The 27,733-nt window shown below is 48.1% G+C and overlaps 1 protein-coding gene across 3 annotated transcripts in view; it reads left to right on the top strand.

Moving 5' to 3' along the window:
- The first annotated feature begins 3,788 nt into the window (after positions 1 to 3,788).
- Positions 3,789 to 27,733, top strand: part of PDLIM1 (PDZ and LIM domain 1) — a 76,021-nt gene continuing 52,076 nt past the window's right edge. For 2 of the 3 annotated variants that reach the window (XM_074999606.1, XM_074999604.1), the window contains exons 1-2: positions 3,789 to 3,945; positions 20,847 to 20,998. In XM_074999606.1, the coding sequence (XP_074855707.1) occupies positions 3,850 to 3,945; positions 20,847 to 20,998 (248 nt within the window). In that variant the 5' untranslated portion in view covers positions 3,789 to 3,849. The remainder of the gene's footprint in view (positions 3,946 to 20,846; positions 20,999 to 27,733) is intronic. The other variant, XM_074999605.1, reaches the window with a different exon arrangement.

Raw genomic sequence — 27,733 nt, 5'->3', positions numbered from 1 at the left:
TAGCAGTGCCACTGATTTGAAGGTACAAATTGTCCTCAGATCTGAAACAGTTGTGGGTGAGGACAAAGTCACAAAGCTCCCCCACCATTTGTGCCTCAGTCTCATTGGGGTAATGTTCCTAACAGCTTGGAGTTCACCATCAACCTCAGCCTCCAAAATATCTACCTACTGTAGAAGGTTATACAACACAAGTTACAGCTATTGTGACACATTTGCAGAATGAACGACGAATGAAAAATCAAGAGTCTGGTGTTTGATATAATGGACAGTTTGAACAGGAGAGGCAGACCCCTCAGAGAATGGGTAGATGATATAGTAGATTGGCCAAGTAGCATTCTAAAGACTAACAAAATAATTTGTTAGGTGATGAGGTTTTGTGGGACAGACGCACTTCTGCAGAGCTATAGCCTGACCAGGGCTACGTCTACACGTGCACGCTACATCGAAATAGCTAATTTCGAAGTAGCGACATCGAAATAGCCTATTTCGATGAATAACGTCTACACGTCCTCCAGGGCTGGCAATGTCGATGTTCAACTTCGACGTTGCTCAGCCCAACATCGAAATAGGCGCAGCAAGGGAACGTCTACACGCCAAAGTAGCACACATCGAAATAAGGGAGCCAGGCACAGCTGCAGACAGGGTCACGGGGCGGACTCAACAGCAAGTCACTCCCTTAAAGGGCCCCTCCCAGACACACTTTCATTAAACAGTGCAAGATACACAGAGCCAACAACTAGTTGCAGACCCTGTATATGCAGCATGGACCCCCAGCTGCAGCAGCAGCAGCCAGAAGCCCTGGGCTAAGGGCTGCTGCACACGGTGACCACAGAGCCCCGCAAGGGCTGGAGAGAGAGTATCTCTCAACCCCCCAGCTGATGGCCGCCATGGAGGACCCCGCTATTTCGATGTTGCGGGACGCGGATCGTCTACACGTCCCTACTTCGATGTTGAACGTCGAAGTAGGGTGCTATTCCCATCCCCTCATGGGGTTAGCGACTTCGACGTCTCGCCGCCTAACGTCGATTTCAACTTCGAAATAGCGCCCAACACGTGTAGCCGCGACGGGCACTATTTCGAAGTTACTGCCGCTACTTCGAAGTAGCGTGCACGTGTAGACGCAGCCCAGAACAGACTCCATATTGACTCCCTTTGAAGTGCTACATGACAGGCTTTTTTTGTTTGGGGTTTTTTTTGTTTGTTTGTTTTTTGTTTTCACAGAATACAGGCTAACTCGGCTATCTGTCTGTTAGTAGATTGGCTTGGAGCTCGTCTACAGAAACTCAGCTACTCGGCACCAGACACGGGAAGATGGAAGGAAATAGTGAGAGAGGCCCTGGTTGTTGTTCTTCATGATCATGATTTCTAACGCCATCTTTAAAGTGCTTCATGACTGCTGGTTTGTTTCATCTGAGATATGGTGAGCAAGGCTGGTATTTGTCCTGTTGAGATCATTAAGATTCTGAGTCCACGCACAAATTAGCTTCACTAAAGACATTCCACACATTTCTAATATCTATTGTTTCTGTCTGGCTGCAGACGGATGGGGCAATCTTGCATCTAATCACATTTCAAGGGTTTTCTTCAGAGCCATACGGGCTAGAAATATTTTCTCAATATAAGTGAGTGCTGCAGAAACTGCTAGGGTCATTCAGCAAAATGCTGATAGGCACAGCATAATGGAAAATATTAGTTAGTATGACCTGCCAGGAAGGAAAAGAAAGTGTGACTAACTAGACCTTTGGTCCTGGTCAAGAGAGCGCAATGGAGCAGGCAGGCAACGAAAACAAACAAACAACACAACTCTGGGCTTTTTCCTCCCTTATGGGCTCAGTGCTGCATTCCTCACCCAGGAAGTTATTATTTGTCTTTAAAGCAGCTTATCATTTCCTTAGGCAGTGAGGGAATTCTGCGCCCTCTACCGCCAGCAGTTGTGGGCCAAGCCTATGGAGTTGCCATGAGAGCTCCGGAGTGCCAGGTCCCCGGTGCTGCAGGCTACGTCTACACGTGAAGCCTACATCGAAGTAGCCTATTGTAATGTGGCGACATCGAAATAGGCTATTTCGATGAATAACGTCTACACGTCCTCCAGGGCTGGCAACGTCGATGTTCAACATCGACGTTGCTTAGCACCACATCGAAATAGGCACTGCGAGGGAACGTCTGCACGCCACAGTAGCACACATCGAAATAAGGGTGCCAGGCACAGCTGCAGACAGGGTCACAGGGCGGACTCAACAGCAAGCCGCTCCCTTAAAGGGCCCCTCCCAGACACACTTGCACTAAACAGCACAAGATCCACAGAGCCGACAACGAGTTGCAGACCCTGTGCATGCAGCATGAATCCCCCGCTGCAGCAGCAGCAGCCAGAAGCCCTGGGCTAAAGGCTGCTGCACACGGTGACCATAGAGCCCTGCACGGGCTGGAGAGACAGCGTCTCTCAACCCCGCAGCTGATGGCTGCCATGGAGGACCCCACAATTTCGACGTTGAGGGACGCGGATCGTCTACACGGTCCCTACTTCGACGTTGAACGTCGAAGTAGGGCGCTATTCCGATCCCCTCATGAGGTTAGCGACTTCGACGTCTCGCTGCCTAACGTCGAAGTTAACTTCGAAATAGCGCCCGACGCGTGTAGCCGCGACGGGCGCTATTTCGAAGTTAGTGCCGCTACTTCGAAGTAGCGTGCACGTGTAGACACGGCTGCAGAGAGGCAAAGGGACACTGGGGCTACGTCTACACGTGCACCCAACTTCGAAATAGCTTATTTCGATGTTGCGACATCGAAATAGGCTATTTCGATGAATAACGTCTACACGTCCTCCAGGGCTGGCAACGTCGATGTTCAACTTCGACGTTGCTCAGCCCAACATCGAAATAGGCACAGCGAGGGAACGTCTACACGGCAAAGTAGCACACATCGAAATAAGGGAGCCAGGCACAGCTGCAGACAGGGTCACGGGGCGGACTCAACAGCAAGTCGCTCCCTTAAAGGGCCCCTCCCAGACACACTTTCATTAAACAGTGCAAGATACACAGAGCCAACAACTAGTTGCAGACCCTGTATATGCAGCACGGACCCCCAGCTGCAGCAGCAGCAGCCAGAAGCCCTGGGCTAAGGGCTGCTGCCCACGGTGACCACAGAGCCCCGCAAGGGCTGGAGAGAGAGTATCTCTCAACCCCCCAGCTGATGGCCGCCATGGAGGACCCCGCTATTTCGATGTTGCGGGACGCGGATCGTCTACACGTCCCTACTTCGATGTTGAACGTCGAAGTAGGGCGCTATTCCCATCCCCTCATGGGGTTAGCGACTTCGACGTCTCGCCGCCTAACGTCGATTTCAACTTCGAAATAGCGCCCAACACGTGTAGACGTGACGGGCGCTATTTCGAAGTTACTGCCGCTACTTCGAAGTAGCGTGCACGTGTAGACGCAGCCTGGCTCAAGTGCTCAGCCCGCCCCAGGCAGCCTCCTGGCGGCCAGACGCGACGAGCATTCCCGGATCCCTTTGGTGTCTCTCCCCGAGCCACAGTCGGGGCGGGGACGCCACTTCCGAGCCCAGACCGCCGGCCGGGGGCCTGGCGAAGCGCAGCCTCCCCCCTCGAGCCTTCAGGGCGCCGTGCGGTGGGACGGGCTGCGGTGCTCGGCGCTGCGCAGCCCGGCTCCGGCCGAGCCTCCCCAGCCAGCAGCGACGCTCCGCCTCCGCCTCCGCCCCCGCCCCCGCCCCCGCCCCCGCCCCGCGGCGCCAGCGGGACAGGCGGGGCCGGAGCCGAGGCGAGGCGGGACGGGGCGGGCGCGACCGATCCCGGCCGGGCAGGGGCGCGGCTGTGCCCGAGGAGCCGCCGCAGCCATGAGCAGCCACCGCGTCGTGCTGCCGGGCCCGGGGCCCTGGGGTTTCCGCCTGGTGGGGGGCAGAGACTTCGAGCAGCCGCTCGCCATCTCCCGGGTAGGGCTCGGGGGGCAGGGAGCGCCTCGGGAGCGGGGGCGCCGGGGCTGCGGGGGGCGGGGGGCTGGGGGCTGCCCCTGGGGGTACGTGGAGGGTGAGGAGAGGGGGTGGGGGGCTGCCCCTGGGGGTATGTGGAGGGCGTGGAGAGGTGGGGGGCTGCCCCTACGGGTAGGGGGGTGCAGAGAGGGGGTGGGGGGCTGCCTCTGGGGGTACTTGGGGGTGCGGAAAGGAGGTAGGGGCTGCCCCTGAGGGTACGGGGGGTTGCAGGGAGGGGGGAGATGCCCCTGGGGGTACTTGGGAGGTGCAGAAAAGGGGTGGGGGGCTGCCCCTGGGGGTACTTGGGTGCGGAGGGTGGGGGGCTGCCCCTGGGGGTGCTTGGGGGGGCGGAGAGGGGGTGGGGGGCTGCCCCTGGGGGTACTTGGGGGGGTGGAGGGGGGTGGGGGAGCTGCTGCCATGGTAAGGGGTGTGTGGCTTCATGCTCTGGGATTGTCCCCAGCCACTAACCCTCAGAAGATCCAGGCTACAGGCCAGTCTGCAAAATGCCCTCCCCAAAACACACACACACACACACACACACACAGAGAAAGAGAGAGAGAGAGAGAGAGAGAAGAGAAACTTGCAATGGCTGGAAAGCCCCTAGTTCCCCATGAAAAGGCTCTGCCACTTGCATTCCTTTGCACAGGTAGGAATGTGTTCCTTTCTCTCAGGTGCCAGATTAGTCCCCCAGCTGTTGCAATCCGCCTCGTACCGTCTCCAGGTCTGACTCCAGCCCTGGCACCGCTGAAATAGCGGGACTAAAGTCAGTTGGTTTAATGGCTGGATGCCACCCGCCGACCCTTAAACCAATTACATTTAGTTCTGCTGTTTTAGTGGTGGTGGGGCAGGAGGCTGCAGCGGAGTGAGCTATTGGAATGGAATTTTCTTGTGGAACCCTGATTTTCATTTTGTGGGACCGTGGGTTTCAGTAGTACACGTTTTGGGAAACACTGGACTACTCTAAAGAGTCTCAGCAAACGTCTAGGCTGACTTGGGGATAACCCTCTCAGTGCTGATGCTGAAGTAGTGGAAGAGTGTGTATGTGTGTGTGTGTGTGCGCACGAAGCTGAGAATTGTGATTATCTGCAGCATTTTCAAGTGTTCTAGGTGCCACATCCTTTCACAAAGCCCAAACAGGTGATTCCCATTTTTGAGCAGTTCATGATCTAAACCTAGGCTGAGGCATATGTCTCTCAGTGGCTGAAATGGTACAGACAGGTTGAACATCTCTAATCCAGCAGCAGTGAAGGGTCCTGTGGCACCTTATAGACTAACAGAAAAGTTTAGAGCATGAGCTTTCGTGAGTTAACTCATTTCTTCAGATGCTTCTTCTAATCCAGCACACACTCATCCAGCAACATCCCTAATCTAGCATGATTTTAGTTACCTGGACAGCCCCTTATCATGAGTGTGGCCAACTTTCCTTTGGTTCCATAAAATTTGTTTACAGCCACCAGTCCTATCACTCAGTGTTCTGTGCTGTTATTTAGGTGTCGTTTACCCCTAAATGTCTTCTAAGAGCCCGGTAAGCAGCGGAAATTTGTATTGACCTTTTGTGGTCCAGTAAATTCTCTCATCCGGCACCAGGCAGGCCCTCAGGGTGCTGGATTTAGAGAGGTTCAGTCTGTACTGATGACTTTATTCTGCCAGCCAATCTGAAGACCAGTAGCTCAAGCTTTCAACTCTCGCTGAACAAATAAGATGCCTCATAGGAGCAACTGACCCTCCAGTTCTGTGGCAGCACCGCATGGGAACAATTATGTCCTGTACTGTGTATTCATATTATTTAAAAATTAGCATAAGCCCGGGATGAAGAACATTCCAGTGTGAGCTGATAATGCAACTTGTGATACATGTGACCTGTGCATTCTGATCGATGTAAACTACTGAGCTCTCCTGCTCTATTTGGGGAGGATACCCCACCCCCACCAGTGCTGTCTGAAATACTCGCACAAACAAAACTGCAGAAATTCCTGACTGTAGGTAAGGTCTGGGCCCTTTGGTCTTTAATTGTAGGTAAATCATGTGATGATTTTATTTTAGTGTAACACCAGTTCCAGTTTGTGGTGATCTTTAGGAGCTAAGTCCTCTGGACATGGAATTCCTGATACCTTCCATGAGCCTTGCCTGGGGCTTTGTCTACACTTACAAGTTTAAAGTACAGCCACAATTGTGCTTTACACTGAAAATATGGCCAGAGCGGGAGTGCTGGCAGAGCTCTCTCTTCCAGCACCATATGCAAACCACCTTCACAAGAGGGTAGATGTGCTTCCAGTGCTGTAGCCTGGTTCACAGTGGTGCTTTACAGTGCTGTAACTTGCTCTACTGGGGGGGCAGTGTGTGTGTGTGTCTGTGTGTGTTTGTGTTTTCACACACCAGAGCCAGAAAGTTGCAATACAGTAAAGTTCCAGTGAAGACTTAGTCTAGAGGATATACTAATAGGCTCATACTAAAGATACTCACTTCCTCTTATCTTGCCATGCTCTCTGAGTACATAGTTCAGTAGCTGCTACCATTCTTGCGCTCCGAAGGCAGCACCACCACAGTAGCAGTACAGCAACCCCCTTACAGTAGCCTTGTGACACCCCCATTCCCTGTGCGCACACACAGCTCCTTTTTGGATCAGGACCTGTACATTTACAACACTGAATTTGCAGGTTGAAATAGTGGAAGTCATGACATTGATTATTTTAAAAATCCTGACAAGTATCAGAGAGGTAGCCGTGTTAGTCTGTAGCTTCGAGAACAACAAGAAGTCTTGTGGCACCTTATAGACTAACAGATATTTTGAAGCATAAGCTTTCGTGGGCGAAGACCCACTTCATCAGATGCATGAGTGGGGGCTCCTTGTGCATCTGATGAAGAGGGTCTTTGGCCACAAAAGCTGATGCTCCAAAATATCTGTTAGTCTGTAAGGTGCCACAAGACTTCTTGTTGTTTAAAAATCCTGTGACTGTGAAATTGACTTAAATGGACTGCGAATTTGGTTGGCCCTAGCTGTAAGTGATTTGTCCAAGCAAGTCAGTGTCTGAGCAGAGAACTAAGTCCTGGTCTCTTGAGTTCAGTGTCCAACCCACAAGAGTGTCCTCGCATGGATGTTGGGAGGGTGGAGGGAGAGCAGCTTTCATGGAGTCCAGCATAGTTGCTTGGATGACTTATTTCATTTTAAATGAGAGGGGAGAGTCTCAGGCAGTGATCGCTGACCAATGCCTTCCGATTGATTGCTAAGGCAGACCTGCTGCCTGCCTGCCCCAGCCCCAGGATGCTCCTGCAAACAGCCAGTGCAGCCCAGTGGGGAGAATATGGGGCAAAGGAAGTCAGGGGTCTTGATCTGGCATATTACTTCTGCCTGCAAGTACCATCCCCACAGCTCCCACTGGCTGGGTGTGGGAATTGTGGCCAGTGAGAGTTAAGAGGGCAGTGCAGGGAGCCTTGTGCCCCGAGACCACACAGGCATCAGGGTTGCATTGAGCCCTTCTGGGAGTGGTGGGGGGCCAGAACAAGCAGGGAACCAGCCACAGCCTTAATGTGCTGCCAGCCAGGAACTGTCTGCAGTAAGTTCTGCCCATCAGAAGACCACATCTCAATCCGTAATCCCTCCGAAGCATTTGACTTTATAGAAATACATTAGTCCTGTTCCATCATTTTTCCTAAGTGAAAAAGCAATTGCCTATCATCTCAGTTTTAATTGCGTATTAAGATCTGTGACATTGTAAATTATGCATGTTGCTAATATTAGTTACAAAGACCTAGATTTGCATCAATGAATTCAGTCTGATACACGATCTATTAATGAAGCATGAAAAGAGAGAAAGGCTAGGATTTAAAGCAAAAGAAGACCAGAGTTTTTTTGTAATTAGATGCCTGTATAACGTGTATACTCCAAGCCCACAGTGATTCATCCAGCTCTTTTCTGTAAACTAACAGATATTTTGGAGCATAAGCTTTTGTAGGCAAAGACCTGCTTCGTCAGATGAAAGCTTAAGCTCCAAAATATCTGTTAGTCTATAAGGTGCCACAGGACTTCTTGTTGTTTTGAAGATACAGACTGACATGGCTACCCCTCTGATACTTGATTTCTGTGAGCTGTTGATTTAGTTGAAAGCTTGATTTAGGGGTTACAACTTGGCATTTATTGCCAAAAGTCATACCTGGAGCCAAATCTTATTTAACCCAACTCTGTGGAATAAATAGTCCCATTGAAATTCATGTAAAATTCTGAAATTATCCTTGGTGTAAATAGTTGTTGCTCACTTGAATTCAGAGCAATTGCACTTGCTTGTACCAGATCTAAATATAGTCCCTGATTGCTAGTGAACAGCTGAATACAGGAAGTGAAGAGACGCTCAAGGGAATAAGGAAAAGCTAGTTGTTATGAAACACATTTTGGGGGGAAAAAAGATCCTTTTGTGTATTGAGATGCTCAGCTTGAATAAGCACAGAAATAAAGTCATGGTGGTTAATGTCACTTTCACCCACCACAATCTGGGTAGGGACTTTTTGCATGTGCATGTAGAAGAACCTGGTGTCAAGTTTATTTTAAGGAGCAGGCTAGTTTAGGCACAGCGTGGCTTTCTGCACATGCAGACTAGCTGGAATGTTTCACCTGCTGCCAAAGGAAACAGTGGGTGTGGCTACTGCACTAGTATTTTGGGTTGGGCTGTCTGTTTGCAGTCCGCATGTGTGTAATGTGAGGGGAGGTGACCCAGCTACACTGAGAAGAACTATAGATCTCCAGGGTGCCACCTAGCTCTGACTGCTCAGTGTTTCAAATGGCAGAGACTCGTGGGCCTTAGTTTGGATGTGGCTCCTCAGGAGGAACAGACTGGGACAGAAGTGGGAAGGGAAGGAAGAATGTGGCTTTGTGGCACCCTGACGCCTCCAGGATTCTAGCTCTGCAGGGGGCTCTTTTCAGCCATGCCTAGTGCTGGTTTTGTGCTGTGTGCACTACGTGCGTAGGATGAGGTGCAATGAATCGTTTGGCTTTGGAGTAGTCTGCACAGACAGAAAATGCCATGGAGGTGGTAATTAAACAGTTAGTCACTGGCCAGGTGACTCAGGTTACGAACAATACAACTGGCACGTCAGTTAAACCCAGTGAGGGTTTTTGTCATCCAAGAGTTTTTAGGTTAGCTCTTCCAGATTTCAGTGCTAGCTAAAGTCTGGAGAGGAAAACCAGCTCTGGAACATCTTGGGTAGAGTTTAGGCAGCGGGGAGAAGCTGGTTCTGGGGTGGCTGTTAAACTGAGATGATGTCTGTTATCTTAGCACAAGCCCACATGGAAGAGTAATGCAGCATAGGCCGGTAAACCATATCCCAGTATGACTTCAGAAGGATTGTTTGTTTAATGAGCAAAGTATTGGCTGATGTTTTTGGTTCCTGGCCAACCAGGAAGCTGGAAATTTTCTTGTGTGTGTGGTAAGACAAAGGCCGGGAATTTCTGCAGTGTTTGAGCTTTCGTTAGGCTTCCAAGGCAATCTGCTAAGGGTGGACTTGTGTGATACTGTTTCTCCATGTATAGCATCCAGGATGCAAGGAGCACGGAGAGAAATATCTCCTTCTCCTCTTAAGCAACCAGAATGTCTTCCAAGCAGACAGCTCTTAGCCAGTACCTCTTTAGCACAGGGGTGAGCAAACAGTTTATGTTGGGCCCCGCTTTTCATCCCTGCAATTAGCAGGGCCTTCCCAACCTGTCTAATGTCATCCAGAACAAACAGAAATTTCTGGTATGTTCTTATTGGGGGGGACTTTTGGCATGTTTAAGAAAATAAGTATGTAGAATTTAACATCTTTATTGATCAGTATAGAAATGTGTCTACACAGACATAATAACAGTGACATATTTCAACATTTTTAATGAGATGGATGAGCCTGAGATCCAGAGCTGATTGTGCTGCACCCCCTTATGAAATTTTGCATCCCCCACAGGAGGTCCATCTCCCCACTTTGCACACTCCTGCCTTAGGAAACCTTTGAGCATGATGCGGGAACAGTACTACGTTAGGAATCTCCGGGCCCTCTCTCTTCCCAGGTGCTGGAGTTGTGGTGGGGGTTGAACTTCTCAAGGTTCCTTTAGAGCAGTGTTTCCCAAATGGTGTTCTGTGGAACCCTGTGACAATAAGGGTTCCATGAGAAAATTCCAATACAATAACATTTTATGATTTAAAAACAATTAATATTTAAGCATTTTTGAATTTTATTAAAGACAATTTTCATTTGTGTTTGGAACGGTAAGTGTTCCTGTGTAATGCCAGCTTAGCCAGACAGTGGGGACAATGATGCCACTACTCAACATTGCACACGAAGTCAGTGGTGCAATCACCTGTGAAGGGTTATGCAAAATTCTTGCACATCTAGAAGGGTTCCATGGCCAAATAAAATTGCGAAACACTGCTACGGAGAGGTGTGTGCCCCTGTTTCTCATATGTGTGTTTAATGACATAAATACAACTGGTACAAATCAAGGGGTTGTAGCAGTCCCTCTCACATTAAAGTGAGGTTACGCCCACCTTTTCTCTTCAGTTCTGTATCTAGTGTCATGTAACTGGGCACTACAGGAGTCTGCAGGAAGGGTGGCTGGTCCACAAGATGACACTGCTCAAGACGCAATCTCTTTTTGTGATGTTCTGTTGTACGAGATCAGTCCTCGTTGCTGGGTAAGCAAAGGGACTCTGCTTTGGAGTCAATGGAAGAACTGCCTCTGGTTAATCACCCAGGCTGTGTCTACACTAGCACCCCCCTTTTGAAAGGGGGATGCTAATGAGACATTTTGGGATATGCTAATAAGGTGCTGCAATGAACATGCAGCACCTCATTAGAATAATGGCGGCCGCGGCACTTCAAAAGTGCTGCTTTTGATCACGCACAGCTCGTCTACATGGAGGCTTTTTTGAAAGGACCCCACACACTTCGAAATCCCCTTATTCCTGTTTGGTTGTAGGAATAAGGGGATTTCGAAGTGTGCGGGGCCCTTCAGAAAAGGACCCCGGGTAGACGAGCTGCACACGATTAAAAGCGGCACTTTCGAAGTGCCGTGACAGCCATTATGCTAATGAGGCACTGCATATTCATTGCAACGCCTCATTAGCATCCCCATTTCGAAAGGGGGGTGCTACTGTAGACATAGCCCCCGTGTATTTAAAAGGACATCCTTTTCCCCTTGGTAGTTCTCATATGTGCTAGGAGTGGGGAGAAGGAACACTGAATCAATACATGTCGAAATGAAGGGAAGAGATCTCTCGTCTTCCTTCGGCATTGCTGTTGAAAGCTGAACGCCACCAGCTGTCACAGAGACTTAAAGGGTGGGGTGGGAGAAGAACCTGTGTGTGCACGAAAACCCTGCACTGCTTTGTTCTCCCGCAATGCGGGAGGGGACATGTTGGGGGCACACCTGCTGGGTTTTCTCTCACAATTGGAATGGGAAGTACAAGAGAGAGTGATTAGCGACCGGGAGGTGTTTGATGCAGAAGACAACCGTTTTTGTCCCTGGGAGCCACTTAGGATGTGGGAAGCTTGGATTTCTGTGCATACCAACTGTGCTGACCCCTGGGAGATTCTAGAGAGCTGCTGTTGAAATGCTGTTTGAGCAAGGTGGAAGCGCTGCTAAGAATTATCTTCTAAAACCTGAAAAAAATGTGATGATGTGGGTGCAGGATGTCAGTCTGTGGCCTTCCTCTAATAACCTCGCTCTGCTAGGAGGCAGGAGGGCATCGTCCCCAATTCACCTTTTTGGGTCTGTTTCTTCATATGCAGAATGATCCGCCCAAGGTTCCACATTGGCATGAAGGTGAGAACTGGGACTAGACCCCGAGAGCTCAGTTCTGACCTCACACGTTCCTTTGAGATCACCTTCATCTCTTTTGATAGCGTCAGGCCCATCTGTCATGGGCTTTTAATGGACTTTAGAATGGGGAAGGGAACAAATGGCAAAACTCAATATTTGAATCATTTGAATGAGACATGAGAACTTTTAAAAACAAAGATCGATGTAGACACTGGGGAATGATTGGTTCTTCAGAAAAGTAGGCGTCTTCAGCATTTTCCCCTCTCTTCCAGCTGTGGAACAGAGCACCACAGACTGGCTGACTGGTATCTTACGCCCCACTTGGTGACTTTGTCACTGGCATCATATGTGCTCAGTCTGCGAAGGGTGTAGAAATGGAAAGTGCTGTAGGAAACGATGGCTGAGTTTGGTCAGTCGGTCACTGTTTGGAGAGGTTTGTGCAGATCAATGGAGAGCTCCTCAGTTTGTTTTAATGTTAATTTGTTCAATCATTTGAAATATTAACATAAGTCAGATAGTAATTGGCAGATAAGCAGGGTGCACAGGTAGGCAGCATTGCTTACTGCGTAATGTTTTGAGGGCTGCGTCAGAAATGTATCATTCTGTTTCAAAATATGAGTCACTTTACAAAATGAGCTAGGAGCAGAATAAACTCTTGGCCACTGACTTTGTGTCAGCCTGGGCCCATTTGTTAATTTCTAGCTGTTGTCTAATGAAATGGGCATGAAGGATGAGCATTCAGCGAGGATCCCATTCCTCTCATTTTCAGTGCAGCCTTTCCCAAGGCAGCCAATGCGGCGTGGCTGGTAGCATGGTGAAGAGGCGTATTGTGCCCCCTCTGTGACGCTTGCATGCCCAGCATGCTCTTAGAAATGGTGGAGGCAATCGTGGGTGGGGCTTCACATATCCATTGCTGCAGGGTTAGCAGATCCCGTTTGAAGTAGGTATGCCCAAGCACTGTCTGTCCTGCAGCTTCCCTCGTTGCTGACCTCCTTGGAGCTGCTCCAGTGGTGAAATATTGGTTCCATTTTTGCCTGCTCTATATGTGGCCCGGGATGGTGCTTCTACAGCGTAACTCCTGTCCTGAGGATCCTCATGCAGCTTGCACAGGTGCCAACGGATGTCAGGTTCAATGCATCCTTTACCTGACTTCCCAGCTCTACCCACTGCCCCTGATTTTCCTGGCATGATGAACAAATCAGACACTGCCACAGGCCCCAGAGCAAGGGGTGGCCCGTGGCCAAGAGCAGTGAAGGTGGGATAGATAGGGGTTTATGCCTACCAAAAATTCTAGCTGTCAGAAACCCTTCTTAGTCCCAGAGTTTCCACTGCTCTCCTGAAAATGAGCCAGTACCTGATGACTTCTACCTGGGTACTGTTATCCTAAGAGCTGGGGTGATCCTCACTTTGCTGGTAAGAGGAAGATACTGTGTTTCTCACCCTGAGGTTGGAAGTTCATTCATGTTTGCAGCCTCCGGACACTGCTTCGTTCCTAGGGAATTAGCAGGGTCACGTTCAAAGTTTTTCATGTCAGAGGTCACCTGTTTTTCAAGGGTTCAGTGAGAGCCCAAACCTCTTGTCACATAGACCATCCATTTAAGTACCTGGAACTCAAGAGCAAATGAGGAATGGTTCCTGGGTGTTGGGCAACAGAGTGCAGACTGCAGGGCGGATGCCACTAATGCCACTGTGCAGGTGGGCCACTAGTAGTCTGACTGTCTTCTGCTGTGTGTGACTGTCACCGTACAAAGAGCTGGTTGCAGGCGCTGATGAGGAACAAAGTCTCATGGAATGATGTGAAGGGAGCGTGGCTGTTTGTCCCCCCCTGCCCCCTGCCTTTGATCTCTGTTGACCCATCTGCAGGGTTTCAAGTGAGAGACACCACAGTTGTTGATTATAACATGCCAAATGCTGAAACCATTACTCAGGGCAAAACCGAGGTGGGGAGGTGGCAAAGGAATATGTGCAGTAGTCTGAGAGGGGTTGAAACCTATGCGACAGCTGTGACTGATCAGCAACAACAAACCTGATATTCCTCTCATTGTGATGCAGGTGTTGGCTTATCTGGGTCTCTTCCCAGGTCATTTAAAAAAATGCTGCTTTCTCATTTTTTGATAATTTTCTGCTGGTATTTATGTACTGTGACCCAGTGAGCCTGGGGCTTCCCTCACTGGAAGTGCCAAGATCCAGGCAGAAGGGAGAGCAATTGCTCCCAAAACTGGCCGTTAACTCAAGTCACAGACTGTCATTCTGATCCCCCACACCAGTTAGCAAGGAGACAAAAAGAAATCAACCACGCGTCACCTTAATTACATTCCAGTTCTCTGGTTCCCAGTCGGAACCTTGGTCCACTTCTCTTGTATGCCATAAAGCACCATTCTCTTCTCTGTAGACAGGAGCCTCCTTAAATGTCACCAGCAGTGTCTAGTTGAGTAACTTGTCTTTCACGCAAAGTGGTGCAGCAGTGGATACTTTTAAGTATTTACATTGAGGGAGCAGCTGCGAACAACAGATAAGGAAGCTGTTTGGTATAGGCAAGAGCAGTTATACAGAAATTGCTGATGGTGGTTTCAGGCTGCAAAGGTCAGACGTTGGCATTAGCAGCAGTAATGTTCAGATGTGAGCTGTGGCTATGCTGGACTGATAACAGGGCCCCATTTTTGAGTGAGGAGGGTTTTGTACTGTTGTGCGAAGAGAAGGCTTGGAACTGGGGAGGTAAGCAGTGTGCATTGCTCAACTTTTGACCAGCTGAAAGCAACTTATTTGTGCAATGCAAATTCAGTCACTCAGCTACACTGGATATGTTCCATCTGGTGTTCAAGCCCTCAATCTTTGCAAATCGAGCCCAGTAATAAAAGCAGTTAAGTCACCCTGGTCTCAGTGCTGCTTCTCTTTCTGAAGGAGGAGATATGAACCATGGGACTGATTCTGCTGTCATTCATACCAATGGCAAACTCCCAGTGACTTCACCAGGCACGAGGCTAAAGTCTACCTTGCTAGTGTATCTGGGCTACACACCCAGCACTTTGTCTTCTCAATCCAAGATGCTAATGGAGATTTCTCTCCTGCCCATATCGACCCCCCGGAAACATCAAACACAGGGCCCTGCATTACAGTTGTCACTTAAGCAAAAATCTCATTGATTTCAATAGTGATTTGCCAGGTGAGTGACCAAGCCTTAGGGACTGAGGTTGGTTTGGCCCTGTCTGCATTTTGGCCAGTTACGCCAGCTGTGGAACTGGACCTCATATAAAATGGTTTCACTGGTCTAGTTTCAGAGACCCAACACAGATGTATATTTGCGTGGTCAGAAATACTTGTAGCGTTTCCATAGATGGCCACGTTGCTGACAGAAGAGAAGTTAAGACGATACAGATTTATCAGAAAATTGCTGTAGTAAATATTAAGTGACTTTAATCTGAGGTCTTTTCCACAGACCAGAGGATGGGAAAATCTTTGAAAATCTCCAGGCTCTGGTCAAGACCTTAGAGCCTTCTACAGCGCTCAGCAGTGCAGCTACCTAATGAGCTCCACACAGAGGCCCGGGGCTGCTGCATAAGGTGCAGTCTCTGCCTGCCATCCCCAGTGTGGAGCTGCCCCAGAGCTGTCGCTACCAGGGGACAAGCACTCCTCCTCTGGCCAGCACCCAGCCTACCCCAGATTGCGCTGCTTAAGGGAACAGGTGCCATTCTCTGGCTGTGTCCACTGGAGCTGGACAGCTGTATAGAGGCACGCTCCGCTGGTGCCAGGGTGGTGCGGTGAGAGAGGGCTGGGGGTAGTCCTCTCTCCGCGGGGCAACCTGCATCACAAATGCCTCAATCCAGAGCCCACACCGCCAGCCTCCACCCTAACCCTTTGCCCAAGCTTTGAATCCCTCCCACCCTCACTGCACACGCTCCCTGTGCAGGATGGTTATGTGATGCATGACCTCCATAGTGTTGCTTTTGATGGAAGTCATTCAGCACATGGACATAAAAAATTAGAAGGAATACTGGTTACGACTCTCTTTAGGTAATATTTAAGTAAATTGCTGAAGATTGGGGGAAGAATCTTAGGAGAATCACAGAACTTTATGCTTAGAACTACAATAGCCACTTGAGGAAGTGAGGAAAGAGACAGACAGAGACAGAGCTGTACCCAGAAGCCACTTATTGCAAGACAGCCCCAGCAAGGAAAATAACACAACACCACTGGCCATCACCTACAGCCCCCAGGTAAAACTTCTCCAGAGCATGATCAGGGATCTACCACCCATCTTGGACAATGGCCCTTCACTCCCTTAAACCGTGGGAGCTAGGCCAGTCCTCTCCTACAGACAGCCCGCCAACCTGAAACAAATTCTCACCAGCAACTGTAGACCACAGCACAGTAACTCTAACTCAGGACCCAATCCCTGCAACAAATCCCAGTGCCAACTCTGCCCACATGTCTAGGCCAGCGACACCATCACAGGACTTAACCACATCAGCCACACCATGAAGGGCACATTCACCTGCACATCTACTAATGTAATATGTGTCATAGACATTGACCAAACTGGACAGTCTCTACATAAAAGGATACATGGACCCAGATCAGATATCAGGAATGGTAACATACAAAAACCTGTAGGAGAACACTTCAGTCTCCCTAGACACTCAGTAACAGATTTAAAAGTAGCCATCCTGCAACAAAAAGCTTCAAAAATAGACTTCAAAGAAAAACTGAGAGCTGCATTTTGTTTGCAAATTTGACACCATCAAGTTAGGACTGAAAAAAAACTGGGAGTGGCTGGCCAACTACAAAAGCAGTTTCTTCTTGTTTGGTATTCACACGTCTGCTGAAAGCGAGCCACATCCTTCGTGACTGAATTGATCTTGTTAACTCTGGCCATCCATTTAATTAGTACTCCCTTGTTTTCTTGTGCCTATTTAGTTATACCTGCCTCTGGCATTTCCACTACATGCATCTGATAAAGCAGGTCTTTGCCCATGAAAGCTTATGCTCCAATAAATCTGCTAGTTGATAAGGTGCCGCAGGACTTCTTGTTGTGTTTTTGGATATAGACTAACACAGCTTCCCCTCTCATATGGAACTGTAGAATCATAGAGTGGAATAGATCCTGAGAGGTCATCTGGTCCAATCCTCTGCACTGATAGCAGGACTAGGTCTTCTCTAGACTATTCCTGGCAGGTGATTGTGTCACCTGCGCTTAAAAAACTTTCAGTGGTGGAGATTCCGCAACATCTCTAGATTAATTTATTCTGGTGGTTAACCAGCATGAAAGGAAATTTTTCATAATGTCCAAATTAAACCTCCCTTGCAGCAATTTAATACTATTGCTCCTGGTTGTATCCTGAGAGGTTAAGAAGAATATTTTTTCTCCTTCTTCTTTGTAACAACCTTTAATATATTTGAAAATTGTTATCATGTCTCCTCTGTCTTTCTTTTCCAGATTAAATAACTGGGATCACAGGGATCAGTTCTCAGTCCAATTCTGTGTCATTAGTTAAATTATTGATGACAATACTGAAGAGAGAGTACTCTTGTAAAGCTTGATGATACCAAGGTGGGAAGGGTTGCAAGTGCTTTGGAAGACAGGGTTATAATTCAAAATCATCTGAACAAACTGGAGAAATGGTTTGAGGTAAATAGGTTGAAATTCAATAAGGACAAATGCAAAGTGCTTTGCTTAGGAAGATGCATAAACTATCCATAAATTATAGGACCTTGGAGCTGATCTGGGTAATCTTTAATAGGAGGAGGTCTCCAGCAAAGTGAGGTTTAGAGGTCTCCCATTCTCTTAACCTCCCTCCAAATCACATCTTTCCTGATCTCCCCCCATGCCCCAGGGGATCCATAATCTAGCAACTCCTCACAGTTAGGAGAAGCCCTTACTCCAGTAGTTTGCTGTCTGAATTCTGATTGGCTCGTGATGGTAGCTGAGAGTTTGAATGTCCTTTTCATTGGGAGTGGCAGGTTGGATACCAATTGCCACAATTTTGAGTGAATTTTTTTTCTGATGTGTTGGCTTCCCCTCCTCTGTGCCTCTTCCTGCTCATGCGCACATCTCTCCCCACCTTCCCTAGAGGACGAGCCTGGAACAGAAATGAGGCAATCTTACATCTTCTGATCTGCAGTGCTGCAAGTCCTTTCATGTTTTGAAGGATTTTCACTTTATGGGCCTGATTTGTAATGGGGAGAAGGTCCAAGGCAGCATTAGCGGGGAGAGGAACCAGCTGAGTCAAGCAGGGGCAGAGGAGGCTTTTTTGCTTCTCATTAATCATTCAGGTAGCAGGGGCTGTCTTTCCCCATTGTTATCCTCCCCTGCTTGTGCTAACACGTTTGGTTTGAGGCACAGAAGGTGCAGGCTGGAAGCAGCCAGGTGAAGGAATTAGTGAAGGTTTCATTTCAGGGCAAACCATTCTTTGTAGAATGACATGAGTGGGTTTTAAAATACTTTCATTTCCAGTTTGCTTTTCTCTCTTTACTTGGCACCCTAAGAACCTCTGCTTAGGTGAGATGTGTTGGTCTTTGTCCAGTTTCTGCATCAGCCACCTGGCCCCCTAAATGGCTGTGAGCCCATGTAGAGCAAGGCAGGCGGCAGGAGGGTAACTCAATATCTCAAGAGTGGACAACATCCACTACCTGCATTTTTCTGCAGCCTCCACTGGCTCAGCCCCACTGAGCTTTGTTCAGCAGGCTCATGTGTCAGTCAGTGTCTTTGGCTGACTGCAGATTATGTAGGTTTAAGGCCATGTTGGGAGTTTAGTACAAATGAGCTTTTACTGGGACGAAGAGCAAATGGCTTGGGTCATTCTAAAGTAGTATTGCACTGGTTGTGCAAGTACATTATTTTTCATAACCACTTTGAATATTATCTGATTTACAATGAACAATAATTAAAAAATGAAAATCTCTGCAGACTGCAGTGCCCTTTCCAAGGGGAGTAACAGGCTCTAAGCTCATTCGATAGCCAGGGCAACAGAGGCACAAAGTGGCACAAGGCCACAGAGCAAGTCAGTGGCTGAGCTAGGGATATCAGGTCCATCAGAGCACAGTTCCCTTAGTGCAGCCATGTCCAATAAGCTTGCCATTCACCACATGTGGCGAACAGGATGCCGAGATGTGGCGAAATGGAGTGCTCTCCACACATGCACCTTACCAAACGGGGACAAGCGCATGGCAGCAGCGGTGCAGATGGCTCAAGCTGTGGTCCGGCCCGTTAGCTCTGCTCCTGCCTTGGCACCAGATGTGTCTCCAGCACAACTTGCGTGTCTCCAGCCGCAGAGCCCGGCGCACCTCCAGCTGTGGTGCAGCTCGCTCTGTCTGGTGGCTCCAGAGTGGCAGCAATGGCTCTGGTGAGTTGCTGCCATTTGAGTGGGGTGGTGATCCTGAAATTTCTGTTGGACATCACTGCCTTAGTAATACATCCAAGCTGCAAAGTTTAAATCCAGGGTGCCCTTGTCGCCAAGAAGGCTAACGGCATGTTGGGGTGTATTAGGAGAAGCATTTCCAGCAGATCTGAGAAGTTATTATTCCCCTCTACTTGGCACTGGTGAGGCCACATCTGGAGTATTGCATCCTGTTCTGTTCTCTGGAGTATAGAAAGGATGTGGATGTACTGAAGTGGGTTCAGTTGATAGCAGTGGAAACGATTAGGAGCATATGACCTATGAGGAGAGGGTGAGGGATCTGGGGTTACTTAGTTTGCAGAAGACAATAATGAGGGGCGATTTGATAGCAACCTTTAACTTCCTGATGGGGGCTCAAAAGTGGATGGAGAGAGGCTGTTCTCAGTGGTGACAGGCGGCAGAACAAGGAGCAATGATCTGAAGTTACAGAAGGAGAGGCGCAGGTTGGATATTAGGAAAAACTGTTTCACCAGGAGAGGGGTGAAGCTCTGGAATGCGTTACCTAGAGAGGTGGTGGAATCTCCATCCCTAGAAGTTTTTAAGTCCCAGCTTGAAGAGGTCCTGGCTGGGATGACTTAGTTGAGGTTGATCCTGCTTTGAGCAGGGGACTGGACTAGATGACCTCCTGAGGTCCCTTCCAGCCAAAGTGTTCTACGATTCTGTGATCCGTTTCTCTCAAAGCGAGAGGTGTTTGAGAGCTTTGGTTTGGGACAGGCTTTACATTTTTAATAAAGTGGATATTTTCTCTGTGTGGCACATGGCAGACCCTTTTAATTAGCTTAATATCATGCACCGGTGGGAATTTATGGCCTATTTAAGTGATTTAAAGTGTCGGGCAGGTACGTGGACACTTTCTTTTAACATATCGGAAGACTTGGGTTGATGCTAAGTGTCTAGGTCAAGCTATGTGCACAATGCAATCATAAGAGAGGTATGAAGACATTAATCTCTCCTTATTTGGCACCCCTCCCTCTGTAGGAAATACGCCCTCCTGCAGTGTGATGGGGGACACAGGGCCCAGTGCAAACAGTGACTGCCTGATAGTGGACAGGGTCAGTCTGATATTGATGCACAGTGGTGTAAGTTTCTCTTGCTCCCCAGAGGAAGTTCTCTGCCTTGCAAGCCCATAATAGGAGCTCTTTCTGAATCTTATAAACAATTTGTATTTATAACTGACAGCTCAGCTGGGCTTGCTCAGCTACTTCATAGCTGTTTGTCACACTGAAAAGTAGGATGAGTCCAAAGAGTGAATAAATGTTTCCTTGCAGAAGGTTTGTAACCTGGTATGCTGGATCTAAGACATGGTTTAACCTGTGCTAATATTTCAGAACAGTCCGGTGTTCTTATTTCCTCCCCTAGTTTTTTTAAGCCGCTCATTAAGCCCTCGCTTGATCATTGTCCTCCTCCCCAAAGCCAATGAAGGACCTTGCTTGGTGGTTGCAAAGCTGCAAGTGAATGTTGCTTAGGATAAGTCCACACAACAGACCTATATTGATTTGACTACCTCACTCAGTGGTCCGAGTTATGCATTTCCACCGAACTTATCCTCTGTGTCCACAGTGGTAGGTCAGCAGGAGAATTTTGTCAACTGTTTCTGAAATTTGTCTGGGACCTCACTTTGGAGGGACTAGAAATTGTATAGAACAATCCAGTTTCTCTTGGATTGTTACCTTTATGTTTTCTCCTAGGTGACTCCTGGAAGCAAAGCTGCACTAGCCAATTTATGTGTAGGAGATGTCATCATGGCAATTGATGGAGAGAACACAGACACCATGACACACTTAGAAGCACAGAACAAAATCAAGGGCTGCATAGATGAGATGACGCTGACAGTTGGCAGGTAAGTCACTGGGGGCAACCTTTGTTGTGTTGTACTTTGATGACAACAGTGTGACTGGCTTGTCTGTCCTGATTTCTTTTCTGGGTTAAGTGGCATGATTTGGATTACAGCAATGAATTGCTGTTCAGCCTTTAAACTTAATGCTGTCTGCTCTTTTTTGCTCCTCTTTGGCACAAGGGAAACAGCAGTCCAGGTGGCCAATTGGTTAATAGTTTGACACATTGGTAGGCCTGTTCTTTGACTACTGACAGGAGAAAACAAAGGGAAAACTACTCCTCGTGAATTCTGCATTGCTACCTGTGTGCAGAATTCGTGGCTCCCTGCAGGTTTCTTTGCTACCCCACAGAAAAATGATTTCTGACAGAGAAGCAAAGGGATGCAGCAGGAGTGGTCATGGCAGTGCAGGCAGGTCGGTTTGGGCACCCAGAGCAGCTGGGAGAGATATAAATCATCACTGGGGGAGGGCAGGGCTGTCGTGCATATGAAAGATGAAGAAGCTGTATCTCTTGCTTGCTAATGTGGAATGCTTGACATGGAGGGTCAGAACTTTGGGCCATTTCTGAAGAGATAGGCAAGGGGCACGCTCTGCTCCCTCAGACAGAGCAGAATGTAGCAGTCTGCCTGCTTAATGAATTGTTCCCATTGTTCTTAGTGAATTCCTTCATCCATCTTGTCTCTCTAATATCCTGGACTGAGATGGCTGTAACCACACTATGGATGTGTTAGGGACAATATCTGTTCTGTACCCTTGTAGCAGAGGGAACAGTAGACTCATAGAACACACCACCAGTTGAGGATGAAGGAAAGAGAGGAGTAGCCTATGGAAGCTGTTAAAACTGCCTTTAAATCCCCTGGCATAAGTGATAAAGGCTTCATCGTTGTGACCAGCAGCTAATGTTCCCCTTGAGCCTCAGTTTCTGTGTCAGATACCATTGCAGGAACTTGCCTTAACCTGAAAGAACCATAAAGGACTTTTCTGTAGTTCTGCCACCGAGCCATTCCGGAGTCGTTATTGTAGGGCATCAAAGTCTTGCTCATCTTCCATTCTGAGCTCTGGGGAGAGAGACTTCTTATTCCCTTGCCGCTCACGGCCTGGCATTCACACCATCTGCACACAGAGGCACAGCAGTGGGGAAAGAGTAACAATCTTTCTCCTTCCTTGGCCCATTGCTTCTTAAACAGCTGGGGTTTGATGGTTCAGAGGTGCTGAGGACCTTAGGAGCCTTTTTTGTTTCCCCTCTTTCTGCCATAATAAGCTTTAATCCTCCCTTCCCGTCCCCAAGAGCACCTGCAAAGTGCCTGCTTTCCAGAGTCCTGGGAGTCACTCTCTCTCTAAGGTGCTTCCCAGGGACTCGTCGAGGGAGGGGAGGCGACACAGCTCAGGGCTGAGCTGCAGTACTGGGAATTCTAGCGTTGGCACCAGGCGCTTCATACTCCAGGCCCAAAGGAGCTGAGAATTGAAAGCTGGGAGCAGGGGGACTGCAGCGAAAGTGGTGTGACTAGCCATCGTTTCTCATGGTCAGCACTCTGCAGAATATAACTTGTCAGCTCTCTGGCTCCTGTAAGGACACTGGTGTGCCCCAGGAAGTAGCTTTTTCCCTCTTGGAGGGGCATCTGCTTGGCTGGAAGTTGTGGGGGGGGTGCCAAGCTGGTTAAGCCTGTGGTCAAGTGCACCCTTACAGATGTTTAGTCTGTTCAGTGTGTGCACTAATGTTAATCAGCCAGCCAGTAACTTGATGGCTGCCCTGTGAGCGTTCCATTTGAGCAGGGCAGGGAAGCAGCCCAGCAGAATAATTCTAATCTAATAATTATTAAACTAATTAGAATTGGGCAGTGGCCCTGAATGGAAATAATTCAACTTCATTTTGCAGTGTGCTCTTCACATAGGCATTACCAAATGCACAATGGGACCATCTTCTACTGTACTGATATGCAACAAGAATGATGAAGGGGCTGGAGCACGTGGCCTGCAAGGAGAGGCTGAGGGATTTGGGTTTATTAATTTGCAGAAGAGAAGAGTGAGGAGCGATCTGACAGCAGAGTTCAACTTCCTGAAGGGGGCTCTGAAGAGGATGGAGAGAGACTCCTCACAGTGGTGAAAGATGGCAGAGCAAGGAGAGATGGTCTGAAGTTACAGAGGCAGAGGTGTAGGTTGGACCTTAGGAAAAACTGTTTCACCAGGAGGGTGGTGAAGCACTGGCATGAGTTACTGAGACAGGTGGTAGAATCTCCATCCCTAAAGGTTTTTCAGTCCCAGTTTGAGAAAGTCCTGGAGGGGATGATTTAGTTGGGGTTGATCCTGCTTTGGGCAGGGGGCTGGACTCAATGACCTCCTGAGGTCCCTTCCAGCCCTAGAATTCTATAATTCTGTGATTCTATGATAGTGTCATGCTGGTATATAGCCAGGAGCAACCAAAAGGCAACTTTTTGCTTATCTCTATCAAAAAATAAATGTTCTCTGCATAAGCTTTCCACTGTGATGAAAGCATGTGTGGGTTGTGATAGTGTGACAATATTTGCGGAGAGGAATACAGGTTTTAGTTGTCTGGCTGTCCGCCTATCATGGTGTGGCCAAGTTTCCTGTAGTCCCGTAAAGTTTGTTGCCAGCTGCCAGTCCTGGCTCTTAGTGTTCTGTGCTGTTATTTAACTCTAATTTACCCCCAAAATGTCTTCTAAGACCACAGTAAGCAGTGCAAATGTTGGTAATGCTGCTAGACAGTACTGACCTCCCAGGGTTCGGCAAATTCTCTTGTTCAGCACTGGTCAGGTCCCGAGGGTGCCGGACTAGAGAGGTTCAACACGTACAAGTATGTAACCCCTCTTCCTCTTCTTACCACTTCCTTCATCAGATTTCTAGCTGCCTTTCCATGGCTCTGATGCCAGCATCTACATTCTTATCACATCTTTGTAGTCTGAAAAACAGTCTGTTGCTGTGGGAAGAACTGGTGCCAAGAAATGAAGCTGTGCATTCCTGCTCTTAAGCTGCCAAAAGTACAGGGAAAGGCTTCCTATCACATTATATGACACAAAAGTGAAAAATGCAGTAATCCAAACACTCCTTGTGAGAAGGAACATGAGAAGTAAAAAGATTTAACTGTTATGTGTCATGCAGGGTAAATCCTATACTTGTTACCAGAGACATTGCTTGGATGGGTGAGGACTGGTTGTGTGAGTAGAATGTGTGTTCTAGGAACAGATCCCTGTCAATTCTATTAACTCACTTAATTTTGTCTTGTGCTGTCTTGCCAGCAGGAATTTTCCAGCCTTGTCATTTTACTAATAATTCTCTTGGCCCTGGGAAAAGACTGGTGCTTAGCTCATGGCTATATATGGGCATGCAGCTTGTCTAATCCTCAAACACAGCTCCCAAGCTCAGGGAAGAGCTCTGTGTTGCTTTCTGGGACTAACTCTGTGTTATTCAGCACTCCTGTTCGAAATTTATTAATGATTACTGCAGTTGAGCCATTTAACAGTCAAATCTGGGGCTTACTTTGTTTCGCAGCCCTTTCCCTTCATGTGAAAATATCGAGCTGTCTAGCTGGCCAATGGAAAAATCATGAACAGTCTGATGTATTTAATCCTTGGGTGTTATAATGAATGGCAAGTGCACGTGTGTGTTTCTGCCTTGCTGGGTAGAATCAGCTCAGCTCTGTTGGAGACCCATGAGTGGTACCTTTGTGTGAAGGCCTGTCATTTTAGAGCAAGAAAACAATTCTAGCCCTAGCGCCTCCCCAAAGTTCCAAGGAGCCACATTGTGCAGCATTATGGTGCCCTTGGAATCCTAGCTGGCTACAGATTGGTCCATTATTTAAATAGCATCTGTGTATAAAAGTGAATCAGCCATATAATGGATGACTCAAAAGTTACTGCCTGATAGTTTTATCCTGGGGCTCAGACCTTGCCATGAGGATAGTTAAAAGCCTGATTAGACAGGCTTATGTCATGCTCTGGAGGTAACTATGCTTGACTATCAAATCAGCATCTTTCACAGCTTCTTAAACCTTCCTTCTGGAAAAAAAAAAGCAGTAAAGTAGCACTTTAAAGACTAACCAAATAATTTATTCATAGAATCATAGAAACTTAGAGCGATAGAGCTGGAAGAGACCTAAAAAAGCCATTGAGTCCAGCCCCCTGCTCTAAGCAGGACCAAACCCATCAGATCAGCCCCACCAGGGCTTTGTCAAGGCGAGACTTAAACACCTCCAGGGACGGAGACTCCACTACTCCCCTGGGGAGACCATTCCAATGCTTCACCATCCTCCTAGTGTAAAAGTTTTTCCTAATGTTCAACCTGGACCTTCCCAACCACAACTTGAGACCATCGTTCCGTGTTCTGCCATCCATGACCACTGTGAACAGCCTCTCTCCAGCTTCTTTGCAACCTCCCTTCAGTAAGTTGAAGGCTGTTATCAAGTCCCCCTTCAGTCTTCTCTTCTGGAGACTAAACAGTCTCAATTCCCTCAACCTTTCTTCATAAGTCATATGCTCCAGCCCCTAAATATTTTGGTCGCTCTCCGCTGGACCCTTTCTAGTTTATCCACAACCTTCCTATAATTAGGGGCCCAGAACTGGACATAGTACTCCAGATGCGGCCTCACCAAAGCTGAATAAAGAGGAATAATCACTCCTTTGGATCTACTGGCAATGCTCCGCTTGATGCAACCTAATATGCCATTAGCTTTCTTGGCTACAACGGCACACTGTTGACTCATGTCCACCTTCTTGTCCACTACAACTCCCAGGTCCTTTTCTGCAGAACTGCTACCGAGCCAGTTGGACCCCAACCTGTAACAATGCTTGGGACTCTTCCATTCCAAGTGCAGGAGTCTGCACTTGTCCTTATTGAACTTCATCAGATTTCTTGCAGCCCAGTCTTCCAAGTTGTCTAAGTCAGTCTGGACCCTGTCCCTACCCTCCAGCGTATCTACCTCTCCCCCTAGCTTAGTGTCATCTGCAAACTTGCTGAGGGTGCAATCCAACCCCTCATCCAGGTCATTGATAAATATGTTGAACAGAACAGGACCCAGAACCGAACCTTGGGCCACTCCACTAGAAACCGACCGCCATCCCGACATCGAGCCATTGATCACTACCTGCTGAGCCCGACCTATCCAGCTTTCTGTCCATCTTACCATACATTTATCCAATCCACACTCCTTTAACTTGATGACAAGAATATTGTGGGAGACAATATCAAAAACTTTGCTAAAGTCAGGGTCAATCACATCCATCACAGTGTCAGTTATGTCATCGTAGAAACTAATCGGATTGGTCAGGCATGACTTGCCCTTCATAAGTCCAGGCTGACTTTTCCTGATCACTCTCCCCTCCTCCAAGTGCCTCAAAATGACTTCCTTGAGGAGCCCCTCCATGATTTTTCCAGGGACTGATGTAAGACTGACTGGCCTATAGTTCCCTGGATCACCTTTGTTCCCTGTTTTAAAGATGGGCGCTACATTTGCCTTTTTCCAATCATCCGGGATCTCTCCCGATCTCCACGACTTTTCAAAGATAATGGCCAAGGGCTCGTCAACAACAGACACCAACTCCCTCAGAACCCTAGGATGAATTAGATCCGGGCCCATGGATTTATGTACATTTAGCTTTTTTAGACAGCTCCTAACCTGTTCTTTCCCCACCAAAGGCTGTCCACCTTCATCCCACAAGGCATCACTTATCGCATTATTCTGGGAGCTGTCCTTGTCCGTGAAGGCAGAGGCAAAGAAAGCATTAAGTACTTCAGCTTTCCCTACGTCATCTGTCACTGGGTTACCTCCCTCATCCAGTAGGGGCCCCCTCGCCCTCTCTGATCACCTTCTTGCTAACATGCCTGTAGAAACTTTTCTTGTTATCCTTCACATTCCTCGCGAGTCGCAATTCCAGTTGCACTTTCGCCTTCCTGATAACTGCCCTACATTGTCGAGCTATACGTTTATACCCCTCCGTAGACATCTGTCCAAGTTTCCACTTTTTGTAAGCTCCCTTTTTGTGCCTAAGTTTTCCAAGGATTTCCCCATTAAGCCAGTCTGGTCTCCTACCATATTTACTTCTCTTGCTGCACATCGGGACGGTTTCTTTCTGCACCTTCAATAGGACTTTCTTAAATACTGCCAGTTTTCTTGGACTCCTTTTCCCTTCATGGTAGCATCCCAGGGGATTCTGCCCATCAGGCTCCTGAAGGAGTCAAAGTCTGCTTTTCTGAAGTCCAAGGTGTGTAATTTGCTGCTCTCTTTCCTTCCTTTGGTCAGGATCCTGAAGTCTACCATCTCATGATCACTGCTTCCCAGGTTGTCCCCCACCTCTACCTTCCCTATTAGATCCTCTCTGTTTGTAAGCAGCAGGTCAAGCCGTGCACGACCTCTGGTTGGGTTCTTCAGCACTTGTACCAAGAAGTGATCCCCAACATTCTCCAGGAATTTCCTGGACTGCTTGTGTACAGCCGTATTGGTCTCCCAACAGACGTCAGGGTAATTAAAGTCCCCCACGATAACAAGAGCCCGCGATCCGGAAACTTCTCTTAGTTGTCCAAAGAAAGCCTCATCTACCTCATCATCCTGACTTGGTGGCCTGTAGCAGACACCAACCACCACATCTCCAGTGCTGCCTGCACCACTAAGCTTGACCCATAGATTCTCAACAGGCTTTTCTCCCTCTATGTACTGGAGTTCCAAGCAATCGTAGTGCTCTCTTACGTACAGTGCAACCCCTCCTCCTTTTCTCCCTCACCTGTTCTTC

This window comes from Carettochelys insculpta, chromosome 7 (genome assembly GCF_033958435.1).
Source record: "Carettochelys insculpta isolate YL-2023 chromosome 7, ASM3395843v1, whole genome shotgun sequence".
NCBI classification, from domain to species: Eukaryota; Metazoa; Chordata; order Testudines; family Carettochelyidae; genus Carettochelys; species Carettochelys insculpta.
This window is presented reverse-complemented; position numbering and strand designations above follow the sequence as displayed.